We start from the raw sequence: 23,715 nt of genomic DNA on the forward strand, positions 1-23,715 counted from the left end.
AGGTTTTGGGAAAAAATTCCAAAACCATAGTAGATCCACTCATTTTGAAAAATCCTTTCATGAGCTTATAGTTCAATAACTACTACATATGGAAAAAATGAGAAACTTGTAATTTTTCTCATCCCTTGGTCACTACAAGCTTCCAAAGTTGATGGACCAGTGCATTTTGCCCAAAACAACAATTTCTTACGGTTGATTGCATATAAATAAGCGTGGAGATTTTTGTAGGACATGAGATAAAATGCCCCGTTAACTTCAATGGGTTGGTGACCAAAACAAATGGTTGCTTTTACCTCACTAAATTTTTTTTGGGCAAAAAAAATAGGTACAAAAAAGTTGCATTTTTGCCATTCTGCGGACCTATCATCAAAGTTTCTATAGTCACGCTCAATACAAATACTATATACATGTTTTCTTAGTTCCCTTTGGGCCTCTGGATTCAAAAGGAGCCATGGAGCATGTCAAAAGGATAATGGATCTCTTACAATTGGAACCTTGGGGGCAATGATAAAGTGCTAAATACAACAAACATAAAAAAACTGGGTTTAGCATTATGACCTCTAGAAACCCATAGAAACTACTCAATATCTAGCCAAGTTTGTAGTCTATGATTAGATATGGTCACTACCTACAAAATACACACAATTGGCCTAAGAAACTAGCAATATTGAGAAAGTTATACTTGCTACTCTAAAATGTATCGTATTCTTCAACAATCAAAAAACTCAACCATCATCATATACTATGCTATATAGCATATTAGGTCCCCCAAAACTCAAGGAAGATTAGCTTTATGTTATACATTACACTTACACAATCAAAATTGAATTTGGATATCAAGAAAGCCACCAAAAAAATCATAAAAGTGCTAATTTTGGCCAAAAAACAGGATCATGCAATTCTTGTAAATTGGTCATAACTTTCAATTTTAACACTTAGCTCTCCCTACAAGCATCAAAACATGTTGAGAACTATGAAGGCCTAACCTCTAGCCATCTAAACCTCACAAACATGAAGTTTAGAGTGGTATAGTTGCCAAAAATTGAAAAATAGCCAAAAACAGAACCCGTTTTTTCACACAGTTTAGGTTCAAAAATGTTGTGCAAGGGTAAGGTTGATGGTGAGATCGATACTAAAAAAAAAAAGCTAAGTTCTTTTCAGCTCATAAGGCAACTTTGTGGATATACAGCACCTAGAAATTCATTTTCATACTCTTCAAATAATTCAAGCAAAATGGTCACTTAACAGGACACAAAAGTGTCCAAGGACATAAAAGTGTCTTGTTACCATTCTAGTGTTAAGAAACTAAGTAGGGAGTATTTCTAACCAACAAAAATCCAAGATATTGTGGTGTGTGGTCGACTCTGTCTACACGACCAAACCAAGTGTGCCTCTCTCTCATCCGGCACCTCCTTATATTACCATCAAGCAGTTACAACCATAACATGTCTGACCACACTAGGTGGCCGGCCTCTACCTACACAACCACAGACCACAATATATACAAGTAATATATTGCACAAGGATATAAAAAAACATTGTAAGTTTTGCAAAGTTTATGGTTTGCGTAATTTTGTATTGCAAGGATATCAAAAAAAAGTTTGCGGATTGCATAATTTTGTATTACAAGGATATCAAATTTTTTTTCATGGTTTGCGTAATTTTGTATTACAACTAATATATTGCACAAGGATATAATTTTTTTTTTGTATTACAAGGATATCAAAAAAAAGTTTATGGTTTGGATAATTTTGTATTACAACTAATATATTGCACAATGATATATAAAAAAATTGTTAGTTTTGCTCGGTTTATGGTTTGCTCGCTTTTATTGGCTCGGATTTTGGGATTCCTCCTATGTTTTATTAAGGAAACATTGGAATTTTTAAGGTGTTGCTTCTTATATCTGGCCAGCACCATTCTAAATGTTTCAAAAATGTCCACCATTTTTTTTGGGTCACTACTGGTCCGCATTTGAGCCATGTACTTTCCATTGCAAGGAGCTTGAAAGAGAGATTGAGATAGGAGTACCTAGTCCCTTGTTACAAGTCAATCCAAAGATATTATGAGTGTGCTTTGGTACCCCTATTAGATATCTAATTCAAATATCTAACCTAACTTCTAATAATGAAATTGCTAAAACATTCTTATCAAGATCATCCTTGCAATTTTTTTTTGTCAATTATCAAAATAAGAATCAAAGCTAGTAGACTAGATAATCAGGAAGATTCTAAAAAATACCAATAGCGAAGACATGATGTAGTGCATCTTTAATAGTACACTAGTAGAAATAACTAACATAATCATGTCCAACAAGGGCCACTAATCCAAAAAGGGAGTGCAGATAAAGTAAAACACTACTAGCAACCAAATTGTAAACCACAGTAGCAACAAGGTTGTAAACTAGATAATCAACTAGATTATAAGACCAATGTAGCAATTAGGTTAATAAATCATTTGTTGCAAACCATAGCACTGACCACTAGAATCACTAGTTAATAACTAAAGGAATCATGCCCAAAAAGAGCCACCAAACCCAAAAGGGAGTTTTGATAGAGTAAAATATAAGTAGCGACTAGATTGTAAACCATAGTAAGACCTAGCTTGTAAAACCTGAGTAGCAACTAGATTGTAAAGCATAGTAAATTTAAGTAGGAACTAGATTGTAAACATAGTAAGACCAGCTTGTAAAATCATAGTAGTAACCAAGTCAACAATCCTTTTGTTTTAAACCATAGCACCAAAGGTCTAAAAAATAATAATTCCAAAAGACTACTATTGTAGCAAGCTAAAATAAATTAGGAAGATCCTTCCCAAGGTAGACAATAAGCATCTTGAAAAAAATAGGCAGAAAAAGTAAAAAGGGAAGATCCTTCCCAAGGTAAACACTAAGCATCTTAGAAAACATAGTTGGAAACATTCAACCTACACTAGGTTAGCAACCCAAAAATTCTCCGCTACAATGGACATGAGGGCCAATAAACAATTTTAGCCGACGAAAATATTGTAGAAAAACACATTTTCAAGGTGAATTATCATCAATAAAAAACCCTCAAGTAAAAGAATCTCTCAAAATTAATTAGCCGTCAAAGCATACCTATTGGGGAATCCGAGGGAGACCGGTTGCTTAGAACACTTCAACAATTGCTCACAAACATCACCATCAACCTGTCAACCTCTTTTTCCAATTTCCAAGCACGCGCACACACACACACACACACACACACACACACACACACACACACACACAGCATGGAAGAAAAGATGTAGACTTAATTAAGGAGTACACAGAGAACATAGAATAGCTTAAGAGTTAGAATTGACAGAGACAAGCTATAAGAGGGTATAAGAGCATGGAAGAGAAGATGTAGACTTAATTAAGGAGTACACAGAGAACACATAATAGCTTAAGAGATGGGATATGGAAAATTGAGAGCATCTACACAAGAAATGCTTAAAATCATAGCCCTAAACTCCACGACACCTCTCTTGTGGAGTTGGTATTTGATATTTGATTTATTCTTGGTGCCAAAATTGGAGGCCCCTCTTTTACACTTTAGTTCCACTTAAGTAATGAGTGGTACACACTAGTTATTGCATGACCCTCTTAGGGTAGGTTCTCACTGTCCTATTTACAAGGAGCCATAGTGGATTATTTCTAAAATACTGTGCTAGGATAAAATGACAGAGAATTATTATTTGCCAGCACCTCCTTGTCAACTCCCAGAGTTCCAACCTACAAACCATCATGCACTCATTGTTAGTAAAATTTAAATAGATAGCACATAAATAACCATTAAGCCAGCATTCCCAATTGCAGTTAACCACATGCAATAGGAGGGTGCCTAGTCTCATAATATCCCTCCGACTAGGGGTAGCAACTGTCCTCAGTTGCTCACTAAAGAATCAACTGGATCGTGAGTGATGGAAATGTGGAGAAGGTCTGGGAATTTGCGAAAAAAATTAGAGGCATCCATTTGCATCCTCTCAAGGGTGGCCTTTGAAGGCCAGAAGATAGCGGTTATAAACCATGCCAGTACGTGTGGTGGTGGTCTCGTGATCAACTATTTGTGGAGGGGTGAGTTGTTCTTCTTGGTCCACAAGTGAAGGTGGAGGTAAATGTGGTGTGTAGCTAGGGCTCTCTAAAAGGTCTTAAAAGACTAATGTGGAAAGCATTGTGAATGTGCCAATCTGAAGGTAGGCCTAAACAAAATGAAACGTCATTGATCACAACAAAAAGTTTGAACGGTCCGTAAAAATGAGGAGCAAGTTTAACAAAAATATTAGTATCAACACTTTTGATCCTTCGATTTTCAATGCGAAGCATAACATAATTACCTTCTTTAAATTGGTGTGCCTTGCGGTGCTTGTTAGCATGCTTAATGTGAAGTTCTTGTGAGTGTTTAATGGCAAAATGCACACTTGCATAAATTTCATAAAATTAACAATAAAATCATCAATGGCAAGCACAATATTGGAAAGACGTGAAGTAGGAGTAGGCATAGAATGACCATACACAATTTCAAATGGAGATTTACCTATGGCAATGTGAGTGGCGTTGTTATATGCAAACTGTAGAATATACAGATAATCATCCCATTTCTTGGGTTGAGAAGAAACATAAGCTTTTAACAAGTTAATGATGGTACAACTAGTGACTTTGGTTTGACCATTAGACTCAGGGGAATGCAGAAGTAAAATCAAGTGTTGTTCCATATTTTTAAAAAACAATAGTCCAAAAAGCACTACAAAATTTGGAATCTTGATCAGATATTATAACTTTAGACAAACCATGATGTGGAAAGACATCTTTAAGAAATAGAAGTGTAGCTTGATGTGCTATGAGAGTTTTCTTACAAGGAATGAAGTATGCTTGTTTGGAAAAATGGTCAATGACAGTCCAAATCATATCATGCTTGTGAACAGTGAGTGGAACTCTAGTGACAAAATCCATTGAAATATGCTCCCAAGGTTTTTCAAGAATAGGGAGAGGGTGTAAAAGTCCCAATTTCTTACATGTTGTTTGTTGCTTTGACCTTTTGACGAATTGAACAAATTGAAACATACTGTTTAGCATCAATTTTCATAGTAGGCCAAAAGAAATCACGACATAATTTTTGAAAAGGATATTTGATTTATTCTTGGTGCCAAAATTGGAGGGCCCTCTTTTACACTTAAGTAATGAGTGGTACACACTAGTTATTGCATGACCCTCTTAGGGTGGGCCGTTGGGGAATCCGGGGGAGACCGGTTGCTTAGAACATTTCAATATTTCTCACAAACATCACCATCAACATGTCAACCTCTTTCCCCAATTTTCAAGCACACACAGACTAAAGCATAGAGTTGATAGAGACAAGTTGTAAGAGCATGGAAGAGAAGATGTAGACTTAATTAAGGAGTACACAGAGAACACAGAAAAGCTTAAGAGATAAATTGAGAGCATCTACACAAGTAGGCCTAAAATCATAGCCACAAACTCCACGTCATCTCTCTTGTGGAGTTGGTATTTGATATTTGGTTTATTCTTGGTGCCAAAATTGAAGGCCCCTCTTTTACACTTAAGTAATAAGTGGTACACACTAGTTATTGCATGACCCTCTTAGGGTGGGTTCTCACTGTCCTATTTACAAGGAGCCATAGTGGCTTATTTCTAAAATATTGTGCTAGGATAAAATGATAGAAAATTATTATTTGCCGACGCCTCCTCACTAACTCCTAGAGTTCCAATCTACAAACCATCATGCACTCACTATTAGTAAAATTGAAATAGACAACACATAATTAACCATTAAGCCAGCTATCCCAATTGCAGTTAACCACATGCAACAGGAGGGTGCCTAGTCTCGTAACAATATCAGCGTTCAAAGCAACATCAACTAATCCAATCCTTTTGGGTGCAAGATCTTATTGTATATGAGATCATTGGCTCAGTGCTGTTGTTTATCACACTCAACTAGTCAATAAAACCACATGAGCATCAAAAGTATAAGTTGAAAACTTGTTCAAGAAACCATATATTTTGTGTAAAGAACTCCATGCATAGGCCACTAGCTCATCCAGTACATAAGCTAGCCTCAAGATTTAGGTATAGATTGTTAAGCTTGCCAACAACTGGATAAGCTTAGTAAAGACCTCGTAAGTGAGTTTATATCCAAGTAACGAGTATCAACATCTTCCCGGTTAAGGTTAGGCTTAGTAGAAACCACCAAGGAACTACTCAAATATCGTGATCACAAACAAAAATAAACAAGCGATAAAATCACGAGGCCTGCCTAGTAATGGTGGTTAAAGGGAGGAGAGAGAGTCATAATCTCGATGAAGCTAAGAAATTGCACCTTGGTAGTGATACATAAAGGATCTACATACAAAAGATGATGGTGGTGCAAAAGAGCTACTATGGCCATGGATACTCTACTCAATCCCTTATTACCTAAACTCCATGGATGCCAATATAATTTTCCTTGAGATTACATTGGACACCAATAGATATCACCGACTTCCTATAGTTATCAAGGCACAAGTCGAAGTAAAAAGTGATCACCTCTCTCTCTCTCTCTTATGGTATCATGTTGAGGTAAGGCAAACTCTCTCTCTCTCTCTCTCATGGTACCATGTTGAGGTAAGGCATGCTATTTGGCTACCAAATAAGCAAGTCCAACCTTGATGTATATCACCTTGATGCCGAAGAACTTTTTGAGAGAGCACACATGCACGAGCCTTAAGTAGTTAGTTGTGTGCAAGCTTTTTATCATATCATCACTAAATGGTAATATTGCAAGGTACATGGTAAAATCTTCTCCTACCTCAAAACCCAATTGATTCACCCTATGAAGCAAGCTTTGTGTGTGTGTGTGTGTGTTTGATTCCTAAACGTCTTTGGGAAGGGGTGATTGCCATCTATTCTTTCCATGATATCATCAAACTTTCTTGAGCTTTTCTCATCCCCTTCTCCACGGAGATCACTAAACAAGTGGTCAAGGACACTAATGGGGAGGATGTCATGATGGACTACATTGCAACACAGTAATTTGGGATTTTCTATGCAACATTTCTATTGTCTAAGTTGGTGAAGTTGAGAGCAGGGGAGGGTAATGTAGAAAAAGCCAGGCTAAGACGATCAAAAGCTTTCTCACAACTATCTACCTAAGGTTGGTCCATGTGTCCTCTTTCAACAAGGTCTTGTGCATCGAGGTGATATACATCAAGGTTAAGCCTGCTTATCTAACAACCAAGCTCATGGGGCTAATAACACTAGGGCTACATAATAGCCTATGTCGCCTTGTCGATAAGGATCTGTTAAGAGACAATCGAACGAGCGTCCACCTGGTCGGACACGTAGCTGGACACCACATTTGTACTCTATTAATTAGTTTTCCAAGCTAGTGTAGTAATACTCTGTGTAATCCTGATTCCAGAGTAGTGGATCAATTTCCTAAGTTGTAATGTTGTAATGATATTTGTAAAGGTCCATGTGAATTGGCCACTGGCCATTTAGAATGCCCTAGGTATAAAGGTCAATAACCTTAATGTGAAAAGGAGGCTTATTTTTAGAAGAGAAGAGTTCTGTTGTAAGTATGCTCGAGCTACGAAGTTGCTTCAACTTGTAGTTAACTTTTCTAACGATTGGGTAATCCATTTTCAATTCTGAAACTTGCATTGTGTTTCTCTCTCTTTGCTCTTTCATTTAAGTGTAAGCATTGTCAGTTTTGTTGTGGTTCGCGATTACGCGTCTGTGAGCTTTAATTGCAGATTTGAGTGCTTAAATCACTGCTTTTAGTCATTTTGACCATAACAGGGTGTTCTTAGACCATAGGCCAACCTTTCTTGACTGATTTGTTGTAATTTTCAGGACCTTTTTCATGATGGATCGTGATTTTGGTACCTTGTTGGATTGCGACCAGACTTGGTAGAATAGTGACGCTAAGTCTCCTAGACCTCTTCGCAAAGTTTCGTTGCATTTCGAATCCGTTCGAATACCGAAATGGCGTGATGACCTAGAGCTATGAGAAAGAACATAGGCAGATTTCCCTGATCTGTGAGTGTTGGTTTGCTTGTTGAGCTAGTGTGTTTGCTTGTTAAGGTTCACTTCTTGAGATTGACGATCTCAAAGAGTCTCTGTGCCCCATCCGAGTCATCCCTGAGTATTGACATTATGTTAGTGCCCGATAACTATGCTACAAACGTTCGTTGTGGCGCCAATGTTAGGGGTCTTTTTTAGAGTTTCATTCCTCAAGCCTTCTATGAAAAAAACTGATAGCCTGTCATCTTATGGTAGCTCTCTCACAAAACATCTGCCGATGTATTGTTTGAAGTGAAGCAGAGCTTCCTTCACTCTTTCATCCTTTTTTTGTTTGAAAGCGTAGATCTGTGACACCGTGTTGTGCTTGATTCCCCTTTTCAAGAACTCTTATGTGAATTCTTAGAAGAGTTTTTCTATGTTTGGAAAATCATCTTTGTTTAGTGGTTGGAACCACGTCAAGGCTGTTCCTTCCAATCTCAACCCAAATCCCTCGTACTGAGTATGGAAATTCGTAATTTGTTCAGCTCTCAAAACTTGTTTAAAGAGTGAGACATGAGCATATGGATCCTCTGACCCATTGCACTTTGTTTTAACACATTAGGCCACTTGATATGGTCTTAATCGTTGTGGTCCAGTCACTAATCTAACCAATTCGTTATCTCTTGCAAAGTCGGATCTTGTCGTCTCCTCTAGTCTTGGAGAAAATCCCGATGGTATCCTCTCTGATATGTGCTCCGGTATCGTTCTTGATTGAAAGTAAGTAGAGATCGGAGTACCCTCGTATGTGTATCATTCTAAGTCAGTTGGATCGACAAGTTTGTACTCACGTCCATACTTATCTGCCATCAAAACGTGTACTCCGTTGGCATATGTATACGTAAATGCATAGAGGTTCTTATGTGGGTGGTCAACTCTCTAGCATTGGGTTCTACACACTTGTAGAAGATATATGGATCCCCATTTGTGAATCTATATATGCCCTCATGAGGGTAATTTAAGCACTGTCATGGATTCATTGGCTTTGATGAATCTCACTTTCGGTTTGTTGATTAGAGGATGCCTCTCCTCTATGTATACTCCCAATCCCCCTGTTGTCGGTATTGCAGCGTTTTCATGTCTCTGAGTGGAGTAGAGAACCCTGGTGGTGGATGATTTGTCATGGTCAAGGCTCACTCAAAACTCTCAAGATAGTCCTTGACAAGCTCACTTGGCTTAGTGCAACTTATCCCTTTTTGCCCCTAGTAAGGTTCTCTCAAAAGTTAGGTCTTTGTGACTTTTTGGTCTGTGCTCTACTCCACTCAGAGACATGATTCACCCTCTTATTTTATGTGTGTGTGTGTGTGTGTGTGTGTGTGTGTGTGTGAGAGAGAGAGAGAGAGAGAGAGAGAGAGAGAGAGAGAGAGAGAGAGAGAATCAAATACTGGGTAGCACACCCACGTGACTAAAGGGTACGGGGTCTTCAATGAAGACCTCGTCATGGGATCGACGGCGGGCGTAGCACGTGGGAATCTCGAGGAGGATCAACGTCCAACAGAAAAGGTAGGTCAACGGCCTCGCCTGTGGTTCGAACCCACAACCTTGGCCATGGCAACACGATGAGCTAACCATGCATGCGCGTGTATTTTGTTGTCACCAACGTAAAAAATAAACTATATAACATAAACTACTATAGGGAAAAGTAAACTAGGACAGAAAAAGTAAACTCGGACACGTCCGTTAAAATCGGACGGTCGAGCCTACCTCGTGTTTTGCGCGCGTAGCTCCTCGTTGTGGATCCCATGATGGGTTCTTCATTGAAGACCCCGTTGTTCTTTAGTCCTGAGGGTAGCACACTAGCATAGCTCACTCTTCCAAGTTCACCTAGGGCCATGCCTCATCACTGTGAAGTGATGTACCTCTACTTTTCATGACTAAGTGTTAGAGCTGAGTTGCACCATGGGTCTGTGGGGGTAGCGGAGGGAAGCAAGAACCTTTTTTAGGAAATCCCAAAATCTGCTCCAAAATCGTGAATGCGCTGATGTGGTTTCACTAACCCCTTCAAAAACGTTGATATTAAGCTATATTTCAGGGCAACAATGAAGCAATGCAACTCTCTCAAGATCAAGGCAATCACTTCAGTTGCTTTTAAGTGCTGTTCTCGCTAGCTGCGTTACACCAGGCTTCCTCCCTTCAGGGTGTGACCAACTACCTCCTACCACACTGTTAGTCCTACTAGGCATGGCGCGACCCGGCTCTTAGTCTAAATATATTACCGTGTCTTCATAATCAAAATCTTCACAATCAATTATATATGCTATCATCCAACCGATAAAAAATTGTGCATTTTTTAAAAAAAAACCTCACTTTTCATTAAGAAAAAGGGAAGGCATCACTAAGACCTCACCCCTTTGGTACATTTGGTACAGGCCAAAAAAAAAGGCTGAGATTTCAATAATAGAATCATACAGCAAATGAAACCAATAGCTTCATGTTTGCTTATCATAATTATTTAACCAAAAAACCAATTGATCACCAAAGTGGGAGACTACATGTTTTGTGCAAATGACTTCATGAATCGGCCAATAGCCCATCACCATTTTCACAAATCAAATAACCACTATTAGTATGGCAGTTTAGAAATCCAGTTGGGCCAGTATTTCACCTTAGAGTCTATTTTCAAGCAATGGAACATTCAATGGCCATTTCCAAGTAGGAGAACATGATTTCATCAAATGAATTTAAGCTAGTTTTGTTTTCTAAGTTCAAAACAAGGCCATTATAGACAAAATTTGAAGGGCAAAAAGCGACATATCAGGTGGTAAGTATTACTAAAATACTTGTGAAGATGATGCTTTCCCAATCATCCCCATGTGTTGCACTAGTGAGTAAAGCCAGTAAATTAGTAAAATATAAAAAAATTAATCCAAGAATAATTGAGTGAAATAGAGTCCCTCACCTTAAATAGACATCTGAGAGCTTTGTAGTGTGATAGTAGCCACCATCCACAAAGCCAAGTCTTAGCTAGTCAAACAAAATTGTCATTAAGAGGAGGAGGGATAATCGGTGTACTACAAGGTTGATCCCAGTATCACATCAGAGGGAAAAGGATACATTCATGTATTCCATGGGTGATGTGGAGACACTGTACAGAGGGGAAAAGAGGAATAATCCATACAGTGTAGCATCGGACAGAGAGGCAAGTGGTAGATCCATGTACAATAGCATCACAAACTTACGCACGTCAAGGAACAAGGAGAGAAAGAGTTAGGCCACATTAAATTTACCACCATCTTATAAGTGACCAACCATCACACTTAAAAGATCTTATGTGAGACTACTATTCTCTGTATTGGCTTGCCACTATTGCTCTCTTTTGGATTTCCATAATATCCTAATAAGGAGCCTAGGTATGGACGAGAGGACAAATTTAGGGAAGACTAATTTGTAAGGATGAAGGACAAGATGACAAGGGTAATAATACACATACGAAACCATGCAAAATCACAAGACCATGTGGACATGATATCTTTCTGTTATGTGCGCACAATGTGTGTGTGTGTGTGTGTGTGTGTGTGTGAGAGAGAGAGAGAGAGAGAGAGAGAGAGAGAGAGAGAGAGAGAGAGGGTAGGGTAGGCATTAAGATGCATGGATTTTTGTTGTTGTCAATATATATATATATTTTGGCAAAACTCACAATTGTGAGTGATTGTATTAGAAAGAGAACAAAAAATTACAGATCAATCTCAAACCTAGGCCGAGCCTTGAGAGGTGGAAATTACATCAGACTTTACAACCATAAAGGTTTTGATCGAATGGCTTGTGCTACCCAAATCCAATCATCCGAGTCATGACTTTTACTTATCGTATATATCAATGCTTTGCTTTCTTGAATAATTACTGAAAAACTGACCACAGAAACTTCATTATTGAAGACACAGCAGTTCCTCCTCTCTCATGTTCACCTTGAGATGATCGTACATTCCCACATTTTATAGCTATTATCCTGGATGGGATTTGCAAGATGAAACAAATTGTTGTTCGCCATGTCTTGTGTCACATCATAATCTTTTTTTTTTCCAAAACTCACAATTGTGAGTGGATAGTATTAACATCAGAAATATACATCAACCTCAAGCTCAGACCGAGCCTTGAGGGTCAGAGGATTACAAGTTCTCTGCTTGGCAGAGCAACCGCTACTCCTAGGCTTTACTTATTACAAGATGTCATCATGATCTGTATGGTTCTGGACCAGTTCTCTGAGGCTTGTTTTCCTTTGATCATATGGATCGTCACTCTGCTCTCTTGTATGATTTCACAAAAACTTGCCACAGCCAGATCCCCCTCAAACACTCGGCGGTTCCTTGCTTGCCAAATATCATGAAAGAAGTAGTACCTGATTATTTGAGTGCAAACCATAATAGCGGGACTTCCCATCCCGTTACTACCAAAGATCAGATCATTCTTGAAGAACTTAATTTGCCAAGTCCTTTGAATCCACTTGCATATTTTTCCAGCCAGGCCACTGATAGCTTGGCATCCCATGAACAGGTGGGCTAGGTCTTCACTAGCTATTCTGCACCCCGAGCAACGAGAAGACCCGATTCCTCTTTCTTGTATCTTTACGCCCGTCGGCAAAGCACCCCACATCACTTTCCACAAAAAAACCTTCATATACTGAGGCCACCTTGGCTTCCAGATCTTCTCCATGACTTCCTCCCACCGTTTTTCCGTCCAGTGCCTCTTCCATAACTTGTTGAGGGGGCTACACCAGTTCTCCTCGTGCATTAGTGAATGGTAAATGCCTTTAGAATGAGGTTTCCAGAAGAGGCTACTCTCGGGCCATCTCCAAGCATCCCACTCAAAAATGGATTCACAAATTGGCATCACCACCTTATCAAGCTCCTTTAACACCTTGTAGACTAGTAAGATCTCAAAGCCATTCAGTTGATAATGAGTTGCTACAGAGTCGGCAGTTTTCTAGCACTTATTGTTACCATCCCATAATTGCTTCAGTCGAACGAGCCCCTTATTATTCACATTCCTGGCTATTTCTACCCAATAGGGGCTTTGTGGCGGCCCCAATATTTTAGAGAGCCAAGGGGACCAGTGCAAAATGGAGTTCTTGAAGTATCTGGTTTTTTCCCCCCATTCCAAAACCTCAGCTGCTCGTTTGCACTTCCTCACCAGTTCCCCTGAGAGTCCACCTGAACTAATATTAGACCACTTCGGGGCGAGAAGTTTGTCGTGCATCACAACCCCCTTCCACTTTCCCCCTTTCGATCCTAGATTAGCTGCATCAAGCATTTCCTTGGTCATGATAGCCCAAGCTTGGTCCTGTTTAACCAATGAGACCATAAATTTGGCACACAGGGCCTCAGCATGGGATATAGGGTTAATAATGCCGAGCCCTCCTTGGTCTACCGGCCGAGCAACTATCTCCCATCTAGCCCACTGCCATGGCCGGGAGGTTTTTGTGCCGTTCTTCCAAAGAAACCTTTTCACTGGTTTTAAGCATTCTTTAAAGTGACACTTGGCCATCTTGAGGACAGGGCTGAGGAAAGCAATATACGGGATCATATAAGAGTTTACCACTCTAATCCGGCTTTGGAAGGGGAGGAGAACAAACTCCCATCTTCTCATTTTTGAGCTTATTTTTTCCAGGACCCATTGAAATCTTTGCTTGTGGGTTACGTCCACCCCTAAATCTTATCAAGACCAACAGCCTCAGTCTTCATTCCCATTAAAGTAGTTTTTAATGAGAGCGTAATTTTCGTTGTGGATGCTTGACAAAAAGGTTACTTATGAGACTATCTTTTGTATTTCAAAAGGTAGTTGTAATGAGGTAGGTTCATCTGTATGGTATCATACACCAACTTGGGATATGGATACTCATGAATGATGGGAGGACTTACAAACTTTCCAAACCCAAAACTTTGCTGCGCTTCCCTGAAATATAACAAAATAGATAAGGGACATAATTATGACTCTTGTTAAGCACTAACAAGACTTGAGATGAAATGAGGTCAAGGAAAAAAAATCAAAAACTTGGTCATGGTTTGACTAACACTCACTATGAACGTCCAATTTTGATGCAAATATTAGAGTTCACTACACAAGAAGTTTTGGACAAATTCTCCCAATAATTCCCACATTGTGACTTACGTGAACATCATGAGCTTCTGTGAGGGACCACTCCATACCTAGCTAGGTACGATTGGGGGCAGGGGACCGCCGACGGCCTGGTGGGGGGGGGGGGGGCGATGGTCCTCTGCCCCCAATCGTACCTAGCTCGGTATGCAGCGCCTCTCGATTAGAAGCTCTTGACGTTATGCATTGTATGAAAAACACTGAAAAAGACTGTTTTCCTACATGAGAAAATTTCTAAATCTTCTTGTGCTATACTTGATAACTAGGTCGGTGGTCCTCTGCCCCCGATCGTACCTAGCTAGGTATGCGATGCCTCTCGAGCATAAGGTCTTGATGTTATGCATTGTATGAAAAGCACTGAAAAAGACTCTGTTTTCCTACATGAGAAAATTTCTAAATCTTCTTGTGCTATACTTGATAACATCTTGTACAGGATTAATGGGCAATGAAAGAATGTGAAAGGTGGTGCCTCGATCCTAAGGAGTGGCTCATGATGTTTAACACTAAAAGGATAAGCAACAATAAAACAACAAACATCCCCACATGGGAAAATGAATGTCAACAACTCCTTATGAGTACCACTCTTGCCATGGTGTGTACACACGTAGATAGATCATGTTTGTTTGAGTTTCATGTGGTACTATCTACAAACAACTCTACAATAAGTTTTTGGCACTTTATCTCGTGGAAAAATAAGCTTTTGAGCGTTTTCCTTCCTTAAGTGTTGTGGGATCATGAGATATTGGTAGAGAGAGACCCCATTCCTATGAGCTAGATGTAGTTAGGGGCCCATGATTGATTGCAAGCCCCACTCTAGACTGGCAAGCCCTTGGCAACGAGCTAGAGATAGGGTCTCACACTCAGAGGCCCTTTTCACATTCGGACAGGGTGTGCAAGGCCATGTTGAGATGGCATCACTCCATTCGCCATGACAAAGGCAAAAGTTGGCTGCGAGCCATTGTCAGAGGGGAGATCAAGAGAGGCCGGCCAACTTTCCATTGAAGCGGCCAATTACTACAAAAGTCGTGCGCACGAAAGAATCTCAAAGGATTTGAACTCCGGCCATCCGCATGGAACATGGACGCCCTACCACTTGACTACAACCAATTTGATGTAGGTAATAGGCATTAGGTTTACTAATGACCCAATGTGACTCTCTATGGTTGGCCACCTTCCAAAATAGGTGTGACCGCCCATCCTAGTGTCACAGGAGCCATAGTAACACATTTAGAGGTACTGGTTCACAATATAGAAATTATAGTGGGTCAAAAAATCTTCATGCGGTGCATAGTTAGGGTATAGTCACGCGAGGCTTAGTTATCTGTAAGCCTCGACAATTCCGAGTCCGACAGGTACGGTAGTTAAGAACGTAACGGAGAGTAGGAGGTAGAGAGAGAGAGAGAGAGAGAGAGAGAGAGAGAGAGAGAGAGGTTGATCGGCAAGAAACCGGCATAGTTTGAAAAGTATGTCCTTTTAGGCATAGTAACAATACTAAGCATGTGGAAAGTTGTACGCTGTCAGCAATGGTCGGCCGTTGTAATGGGCAACTAAGCCTCGCGTGACCAAAGCCTTATCAGTTATGGAAGACCTTTTGTAACTATTGGCTCACAACTTACTTATAAGAAGTTATAACTATGCTTTTTGTGACCACAAGATTAAACGTGTCAAAAACATAATCTAGAGTAAATTAAACTAAACAGCATTGCAGGAACAGAGATGAGCTGACTCACCGATGAAAGCCTGGCCATGAGTCAAAACTAGGGATGCGCTTGGCTTCCCAATGGAGCATGCCAGGCACAAATGGTACGCCCATGTGGTGACAATACAGGTGCATGGTGGAGACGGGGTCCTGCAGGAGCTCCTCGGCAGTGAGGAGGAGGGGTGTCTCATGCGTCAGCGTGCGCACATACTCAAACAGGGTACGCAATTCCAAGTAGCCAGCCTCGTTGGGGTCGTAGAAGTGGAATCCAGTCGCTTGGGAAGCATCTCCCACCACACACATACGCCAATAGGAAGGAATGCTCTTGTGGGGATCTCGCAGCAGAAAGCTGTGCCTCACTTTGGCCAGTAGCCGCTTGGGTATGACGGTAGGATTCCCTTCTTCAATCTGCATATCATTATCCATGCCAACCCAGCACTTTAATATACACAGATCTGCCGGCTTCCTTACAATGTGTCAGTTGTGATAATGAGAATCCAACGTACCTGCATATGTGGCGCCGTGCCTGAAGGAAGCACTATATACTGCGCCATGTTTTTCACAAAGACGCGCTTGCGCTTGATCTCGCCCCCATCAATACTGCTGACTGCCGTATGTTCCTTCAGCACTTGCTCTTGCATGACTTGCATATAGGTTAGCGCTTTTCTTGAGTGACCATTTGTGTCGGCAATGTAGCGCGATGACAATGCTTCCTCGCCAAAGTAGTAGGGCTCCCCAAAGGGCTCGTGATAGCAAACAAAATCATCGTCCCTCTCCAAAAAAGCCCTTTCAAAAGCCGTGGATAGGGACCGGGGGTGGCACCATAGCACTATAGGAGCAACGTCTTCTCCATCCATATATGTCCTCCTATGTGCAATGTTGCCCACCAGGAAAGCTCTCTCCACCAGCAATTTGCACAGCTACACACTGCAAAATTGCATATAGCTGAAGAGCTCTCTCTCTCTCTCTCTCTCTCTCTCTCTCTTCAGATAGAAATCAGCGTCGGCACTCTTCAAAACTGTTGGTGCCTCGCACGTCTGTAGACTCCAGAGTTGGTGTGTTCATATCTCAACTTCTCGAGTGGGCAGAGGAGATGAAGGGAGGCTATTTTGGCCGTGCCGAGTTTTTTTTTTTACTTCGTTAGTGTAGTGTCCATTTTCCTCTCCTTGGCCCCTCAACAGCCCACGTGGCTCCAGCTAATCTCGCTCAAAAGCTAAAAACGTGGGCCTGTAAAGCTCTTAAAAAAAGGTGGCCTAGCTAAAAACAACGGCTTTTGCAGTTGTTCTCTCTCTCTCTCTCTCTCTCTCTCTCTCTCTCTCTCTCTCTCCTTCCTACGTTGTGACAGAAAACCCGTCTCTCTACGATGTTTAAATACTCTTCTTCTTCTTCTTCTTCTCTCTCCCTCTTCCTCTCTCTGCTGACAAAAATCTCGACCTGTCAAGGGCCGTGATGATATCAAAGCTGTGGCGACTATTTCTTTCGGTAATGATGTTGCCATAGGTACCATGATTGCTGATGCCATCGACAACGTTGGTCCAGATGGTGTGTTGTCAATTGAATCATCATTGTCCTTTGAGACGACAATCACAGTCGAAGAAGGAATGGAGATCGACAGGGGGTATATCTCCCCTCAATTCGTGACTAACTAGGAAAAGCTCGGAATGGAGATCGACAGGGGGTATATCTCCCCTCAATTCGTGACTAACCAGGAAAATCTCATTGTGGAATTTGATAATGCAAGAATCCTTGTCACTCATCAGAAATTAGCCACCATCAAAGACATTCTATCAGTTCTAGAGAAAGTTTCACAGCTCAATGCTCCTTTGGTGATTGTTGCTGAGGATGTATCAGGAGAAGCTTTAGCAACTTTGGTGGTGAATAAGATGAGAGGAATCGTGAAAGTGGCTGCTCTCAAAGCACCAGGATTTGGTGAGAGACGGAAAGCCTTACTGTAGGACATTGCCATCGTCACTGGTGCTGAGTTCATAGCCAGTGATCTTGGCTTGAAGCCTGAAAGTGTTACTGTTGAGCAGCTGGGGATTGCCCGGAAGGTGACAATGACCAACAACTCAACGACCATTATCGCCGATGCAGCCACCAAGGATGAAATCCAAGCTCGCATTGCTCAAATCAAGAAATAACTTGCAGAAACCGACTCTGTATATGACCAAGAAAAGTTGTCGGAGAGAGTAGCAAAGCTCTCTGGTGGGGTTGCTGTCATTAAGGTGGGAGCAGCCACAGAGGCTGAGCTGGAAGATAAGAAACTCATAATTGAAGATGCAAAGAATGCTACTTTTGTTGCAATTGAAGAGGGCATATATTGTTCTGGGTGGAGGGGCAACCTTTGTTCACCTTTTTGCCTTGGTCCCTGGTATCAAGGACACAATTGTAGATCCTGAAGAGAAGCTCGGTGCTGATATTATACAAAAGGCTCTACCAGCTCCCGCTGCTTTGATTGCAGATCACGCAGGGATTGAAGGTGCTGTTGTTATTGAGAAGCTTCTTTACAATGCTATGACTGACAAGTATGAGAACTTATTGGAGGCTGGTGTCATTGATCCTGCAAAGGTGACCAGATGTGCATTGCAAAAAATCTGGCTTCTCGTCCTCCCACGTGGCACATGACCGTTCCTTTGCTCATCTTTTTTATTGACGTCTCGCTTTCACGCAGTAATTTTGGAGCAGCGGCACATAGCGTAGCGAAGGGCTCTCTCCAGATGCAATCACCTACGCATGTATCTTTTTTTATCGATGCCTTGCTTTTCACGCAGTGACTTCAAAGCATCGTGGACTCTTGGAATGCACTGATTGTAGCAGGGTAGAAAACTCTACTCCAACTACAATCACCTGAGTAGCATGGTGAAGGCATGTGGCTCTACACATGCATCTTGAAGGCATGTGGTTCTACGCAAGGTGCTGATATGGGCACGGAAATTCACAATTATATTGTTATTCAGAGGCTGTTGAAAAAAGAAGCCGTGCTTGGCTTTGTCTTTGTCGATATGTGTGCCACTCAGCAAATGCAAAGTGAGGGTCTCTCTCCAGATGCAATCACCTATGCAGGATGCTGAAGGCATGTCGCTCTACGCATGCATCTTGAAGGCGCTGGTGGTAGGACACAAAAATTCACAATTATATTGCTAATCAAAGGCTGTTGAAAATAGAAGTCATGCTTAGCACTGTCTTGGTCGATATGTATGTCAACGTTGCCTCTTGGACTGCATTGTTTGGAGGATGTACTCAACGAGAGCAGGGCTAGAAAGCTCTGGGCTATTTTCAGCAGATGCGAAGCGAGGGCCTCTCTCCGGGTGCAATCACCTACACATGCCTCTTGAAGGCATGTGCCTCTACTCAAGATGCTGATGTTGGTAGAAAACTTCACAATCAGTCGAAGACTCTTGAAAAAAGATGTTGTGCTTATTACTGCCTTGGTCAATATGTATGTCAAATGTGATGCGCTTGAGAAAGCACTAAGTGCTTGAGGAGCTCCCTGTCCAGAATGCCACCACTTCCAATGAACGCAATGATTCCAGAATGTGCACAACGAGAGCATGGCAAGCGTCCATGTGAATGTCCTCTTTTTTAACGTTTATCAGCTATGTGGGCAATCTCTTGGTCGATATGTATGCCAAATGTGGTGCGCTTGAGAGAGCACAAAAATTGCTTCAGGAGCTTCCTATCTGGAATGTCAGCATTGGTTGCGGGATGTTGCAATAAGAGCAGGGCCAGAAAGCTCTTGGCTGTCTTCATTGGATGCAAAGCGAGGGCCTCTCTCAAGATGCAATCATATAAGCGTGCATCTTTACTGCATGTGGTTATACACAAGATGCTGATATGGGCTTAAAAATTAACTCTGAAATTGTTAGTCAGGGGCTGTTGAAAAAGATTTCCATGCTTGGCAATGCCTTGGTCGATATGTATGCCAAATGTGCTACGGGAAAGCTGTAGGTTGTTTTTAGCCGACGCAAAGCAAGTATATCTCTCCAAATTCATTCAAGGCATGTGGCTTTGCGCAAGTGCTCAAGGAGCTTCGTGTCCTGAGTGTCGACTCTTAGAATGTGCTGATTGCATGATTTGCTCCACAAGGGCAGGGCCAGCAAGCTCTATTTTGTTTTCAACAGATGTGAAGCGAGGGCCTCTCTCCAGATGCAATCCCGTACACATGCATGAAGGCATGTAGCTCCACGCAAGAGGATGATATGGGCAGAAAAAGTGGTTGGGGAGTTTCGTTTTTGGAATGTCGCCTCTTGAAATGGATTGATTACAAGTTGTGCAAAACAGATCGCAAGAAGGGTCTCTATCCAGATGCAATCAACTACGCCTACACACGAATCTAGAAGGCATGCGGGTCAGCAGATGCAATGACATACACAGCCATAGATATTAAAATTCACGATATGATCGCTAGTCCACGTTTGTTGGGAGTACGATTTCATGCTTGGTGGTGGTTTGATCGATATGTATACAAAATGTGGTGTTCTCACAATAGCACAAAATCTTCTTGAAGGGTATCCTCCCAGGGATGTCGTCTCTTGCACAGCGGGTTAAGTGCAGGAGATGCCCAACATCGTTGATACAAGCAAGTCCATTGGCGATAGACATTTAATCCCGCGGTGAGTAAACATTATTATTTTTTGATTTTGGACACTCAGAATGCAGTCAATGAACACACTGAAAATTGCACGCTACTGTGGGAATGCCACGTTCCCTTGTATTATAAAAATTGGGGAGGACTGTGCAAACTCCCCCATGCAACGAGACTTGCATGTTTCCTTTTTTTTAAAAACATAAAAATGGAACAACAAACAATTAATAACATTGTATGATGATGAACATTGAGCTTGACAAAACTCTTAACACTCCTTGTGGTTTTTGGCGAGGTATCCCTCTGAAGCACTACGATCGGTAACCAATTTATGCAGAGCTACACGACTAAACCACGACGATCGGTATCCCAAACAATCTCAGGTAAAAAAACCTAACCCTCTTTCATGAAATCTCTCTCTCTCTTCTCTCTCTTACTCTCTCAGTTTCCAATTTTTTGTTCGATCTCAATTCGATGGAACATAGCTAACGAAGCAAGCTAGTTACCTTGATTATGTAAGAGCGATTTTGGAAACTCTGAAAGGAAAGGCAGTCCACTTGGATGGGTTTAATTGGACAGAGAAGTTGGAAAAGGGAAGGCATAAAAATAGAGTGAGAAAAGGCAGGGAAGTAATTTTTTTTTGTAAAATTTTGAAAATAAAGCGGGCGAAGGTGCATAAATAGAGTGAGAAAAGTAAGTGGTCGGGCTACGCAATCATTGTTTATGTGTGTTTAGGTAGAGGAGAGAGATAGAGAGAGAGAGTAGCTATTGCTGCAAACAGCTGAGAGCACTTGCAGAGGAAGCACAGGCCGAAGAGAGAGAGAGAGAGAGAGAGAGAGAGAGAGAGAGAGAGAGAGAGAGAGAGAGAGAGAGAGAGAGAGAGCAGCTATTGCCGCAAACAGCTGAGAGCACTTGCAGAGGAAGCACACAGGCCGAAGAGAGAGAGAGAGCAGCTATTGCAACAAACAGCTGAGAGCACTTGCAGAGGAAGCACACGTAATTTTGTTTTTTTTTCTACGTTGCCATCATCTATTCTCTTTTCTTGGGCTCATTGCAGGCCGGAGAGAGAGAGAGAGAGAGAGAGAGAGAGAGAGAGAGAGAGAGAGAGAGAGAGAGAGAGAGAGAGAGAGAGAGAGAGAGAGAGAGAGAGAGCGCATCAGACATCTTCTCTCCTTTCCTCGGGTCACTGTAAGCCGAAGAGAGAGAGGGAGATAGAGCTTAAAACTCTGCGCCGTCTTCAGCAGGTGCCAAACGGCAACCAAGGTCTGAGAGAAAGAGAGAGAGGCCATCTCTTTGCATCCGCTAAAAACAGCCTAGAGATTTTTGGTTCTGCTCATGTGGTGCATATTCCGTAATCAATGCTCTCTAGGAGAAAACATTACAGACAGGAATGTCCTCAAGAACTTTTTGTGCTCCCTAAAGTACACCAGATTTAGCCTACATATCGACCAAGGCATTGCGAAGCACGACAATTTTTTACAACCCGAGACTAACCATATCAGAGTGAATTTTGAAGCCCATATCGACATCCTGCATAGAGCCACATCCCTTCAAGATGCACACGTGGGTGATTTCATCCGGACAAAGGCCCTCACTTTGCATCGACCGAGCCTCCATTGGAAAATGAGGACTACTGTAGCACGATATGGGAGACACCAAGTACGGCTATTTACAAAGGTGAGCATAAAGGAGTAGAGCAAACCTTGGTGCGGAGTCTTCAGCTGCAACACACACACACACACACACACACACACACAGAGAGAGAGAGAGAGAGAGAGAGAGAGAGAGAGAGAGAGAGAGAGAGAGAGAGAGAGAGAGAGAATCAGAGAGAGAGAATCAGCAAAGCTTCCTTGTCTCTTCGAGTGCATTGATCGCACAACAGGGGCAGGGCCAGGAAGCTTTGGAGTCTGTACTATTTTCTGCTGTAGCAAAGAGAGAGAGAGAGAGAGAGAGAGAGAGAGAGAGAGAGAGAGAGAGAGAGAGAGAGAGAGAGAGAGAGAGAGAGAGAGAGAGAGAGAGAGAGAGAGAGAGAGAGAGAGAGAGAGAGAGAGAGCGAGAGAGAGAGAGAGAGAGAGAGAGAGAGAGAGAGAGAGAGAGAGAGAGAGAGAGAGTTAGCAATAGGGAAAACGAGCTGCACTTCTTTTCTTGCCTACACAGTAGGATTCATGTTGATATTGTTAGCAAAGTGCTGTTGACAAAAAACGCCATGCTAGGCACTGCCTTGCTTGACATGTATGCCAAATGCGGTGTTCTTCATAAAGCAAAAAAGTGCTCGATGAGCTTCCTGTCTGGAATGTTGTCTCTTGGATTGCTCTGATCACGGGATATGCCCAATAAAGGCAGGGCCAGGAAGCGTTGGGCTGTTTTCAGCAGATGCAAAGAGAGGGCAACTCTCCCAAATGCAATCACCTACGCTTGTATCTTCAAGGCATGTGGCATTATGCAGATGCTGATATGGGCAAAAGAAGTCATGATTATATTGTTAGCCGGAGGTTGTTGGAAAAAAATGAGGTACTTGGCACTGTCTTGGCATGTATACCAAATGTGGTGCACTTGAGAAAGCACAGAAAGTGCTTGAGGAGCTTAATGTTCGAGGCGGCATCTCTTGGAATGCACTGACTGCTGCAGGATATCCACAAGAGGAGCAGGGCTAGGAAGCTGTGGATTGTTTTCAGCAGATGTGAAGCGAGAGCTATCTCCATATGCAATCGTCTACGTGTATATCTTAAAGGCATGTGGCTCTATGCAAGATGCTGATATGGACACATAAATTCACAGTGATATTGTTACTCAGATGCTATTGAAAAGAGATGTCATGCTGACACTCCCTTGGTCGATGTGTATGCCAAATGTGGTGCACTTGAGAGAGCACAAATAGTGCTCGAGGAGCTTTTTGTTCGGAACAACATCTCTTGGAATGCACTTATTGCGGGATACGCACAACAGAAGTGTGGCTAGAAAGCTCTAGGCTATTTTCAGCAGATGCACAGTGAGGGCCTTTGTCCAGATGCAATCACCTACACATGCATCTTGAAGGCATGTGGCTCTACGTAAGATGCTGATATGGCACAAAAATTCACAATTTCTTTGTTCGTCAAAGGTTTTTGAAAATAGAAGTCGTGGTTGGCATTCCCTTGGTCGATATGTATATCAAATGTAGTACGCTTCAGAAAGCATGAAAAAGTGCTTGAGCTGCTTCTTGTCTGGAATGTCGTCTCTTGGAACGCACTGATTACGGGATATGCGCAACATGAGCAGGGACAAAAATCTCCAGACTGTTTT

General features: G+C 41.7%; 1 protein-coding gene and 2 pseudogenes across 2 annotated transcripts; 2 read left to right on the forward strand and 1 right to left on the reverse strand.

Annotated features, from left to right (window-relative positions):
- Nucleotides 1–3,463: 3,463 nt before the first annotated feature.
- LOC147438981 (branched-chain-amino-acid aminotransferase-like protein 2) lies at nucleotides 3,464–16,707 on the reverse strand. 2 transcript variants are annotated; one of them, XM_086484229.1, is made up of 3 exons: nucleotides 16,355–16,707; nucleotides 15,880–16,256; nucleotides 3,464–3,736 (listed from the first exon to the last, which is right to left on the reverse strand). In XM_086484229.1, the coding sequence occupies exons 1-3, from the start codon at nucleotides 16,703–16,705 to the stop codon at nucleotides 3,592–3,594; spliced, it is 873 nt and encodes a 290-aa protein (XP_086340355.1). In that variant the 5' UTR covers nucleotides 16,706–16,707; the 3' UTR covers nucleotides 3,464–3,591. The 2 variants fall into 2 exon arrangements, with proteins under 2 accessions (XP_086340355.1, XP_086340356.1); XM_086484230.1 differs by lacking the exon at nucleotides 3,464–3,736 and adding an exon at nucleotides 5,437–5,731.
- Nucleotides 16,708–17,285: 578 nt separating this feature from the next.
- LOC147438982 (ruBisCO large subunit-binding protein subunit alpha-like) lies at nucleotides 17,286–18,522 on the forward strand (annotated as a pseudogene).
- Nucleotides 18,523–19,045: 523 nt separating this feature from the next.
- On the forward strand, nucleotides 19,046–23,190 carry LOC147438983 (uncharacterized; annotated as a pseudogene).
- The last annotated feature ends 525 nt before the right edge of the window (nucleotides 23,191–23,715 follow it).

Source organism: Adiantum capillus-veneris, chromosome 16, assembly GCF_014529385.1.
Source record: "Adiantum capillus-veneris isolate H3 chromosome 16, ASM1452938v2, whole genome shotgun sequence".
Taxonomy (NCBI): Eukaryota; Viridiplantae; Streptophyta; class Polypodiopsida; order Polypodiales; family Pteridaceae; genus Adiantum; species Adiantum capillus-veneris.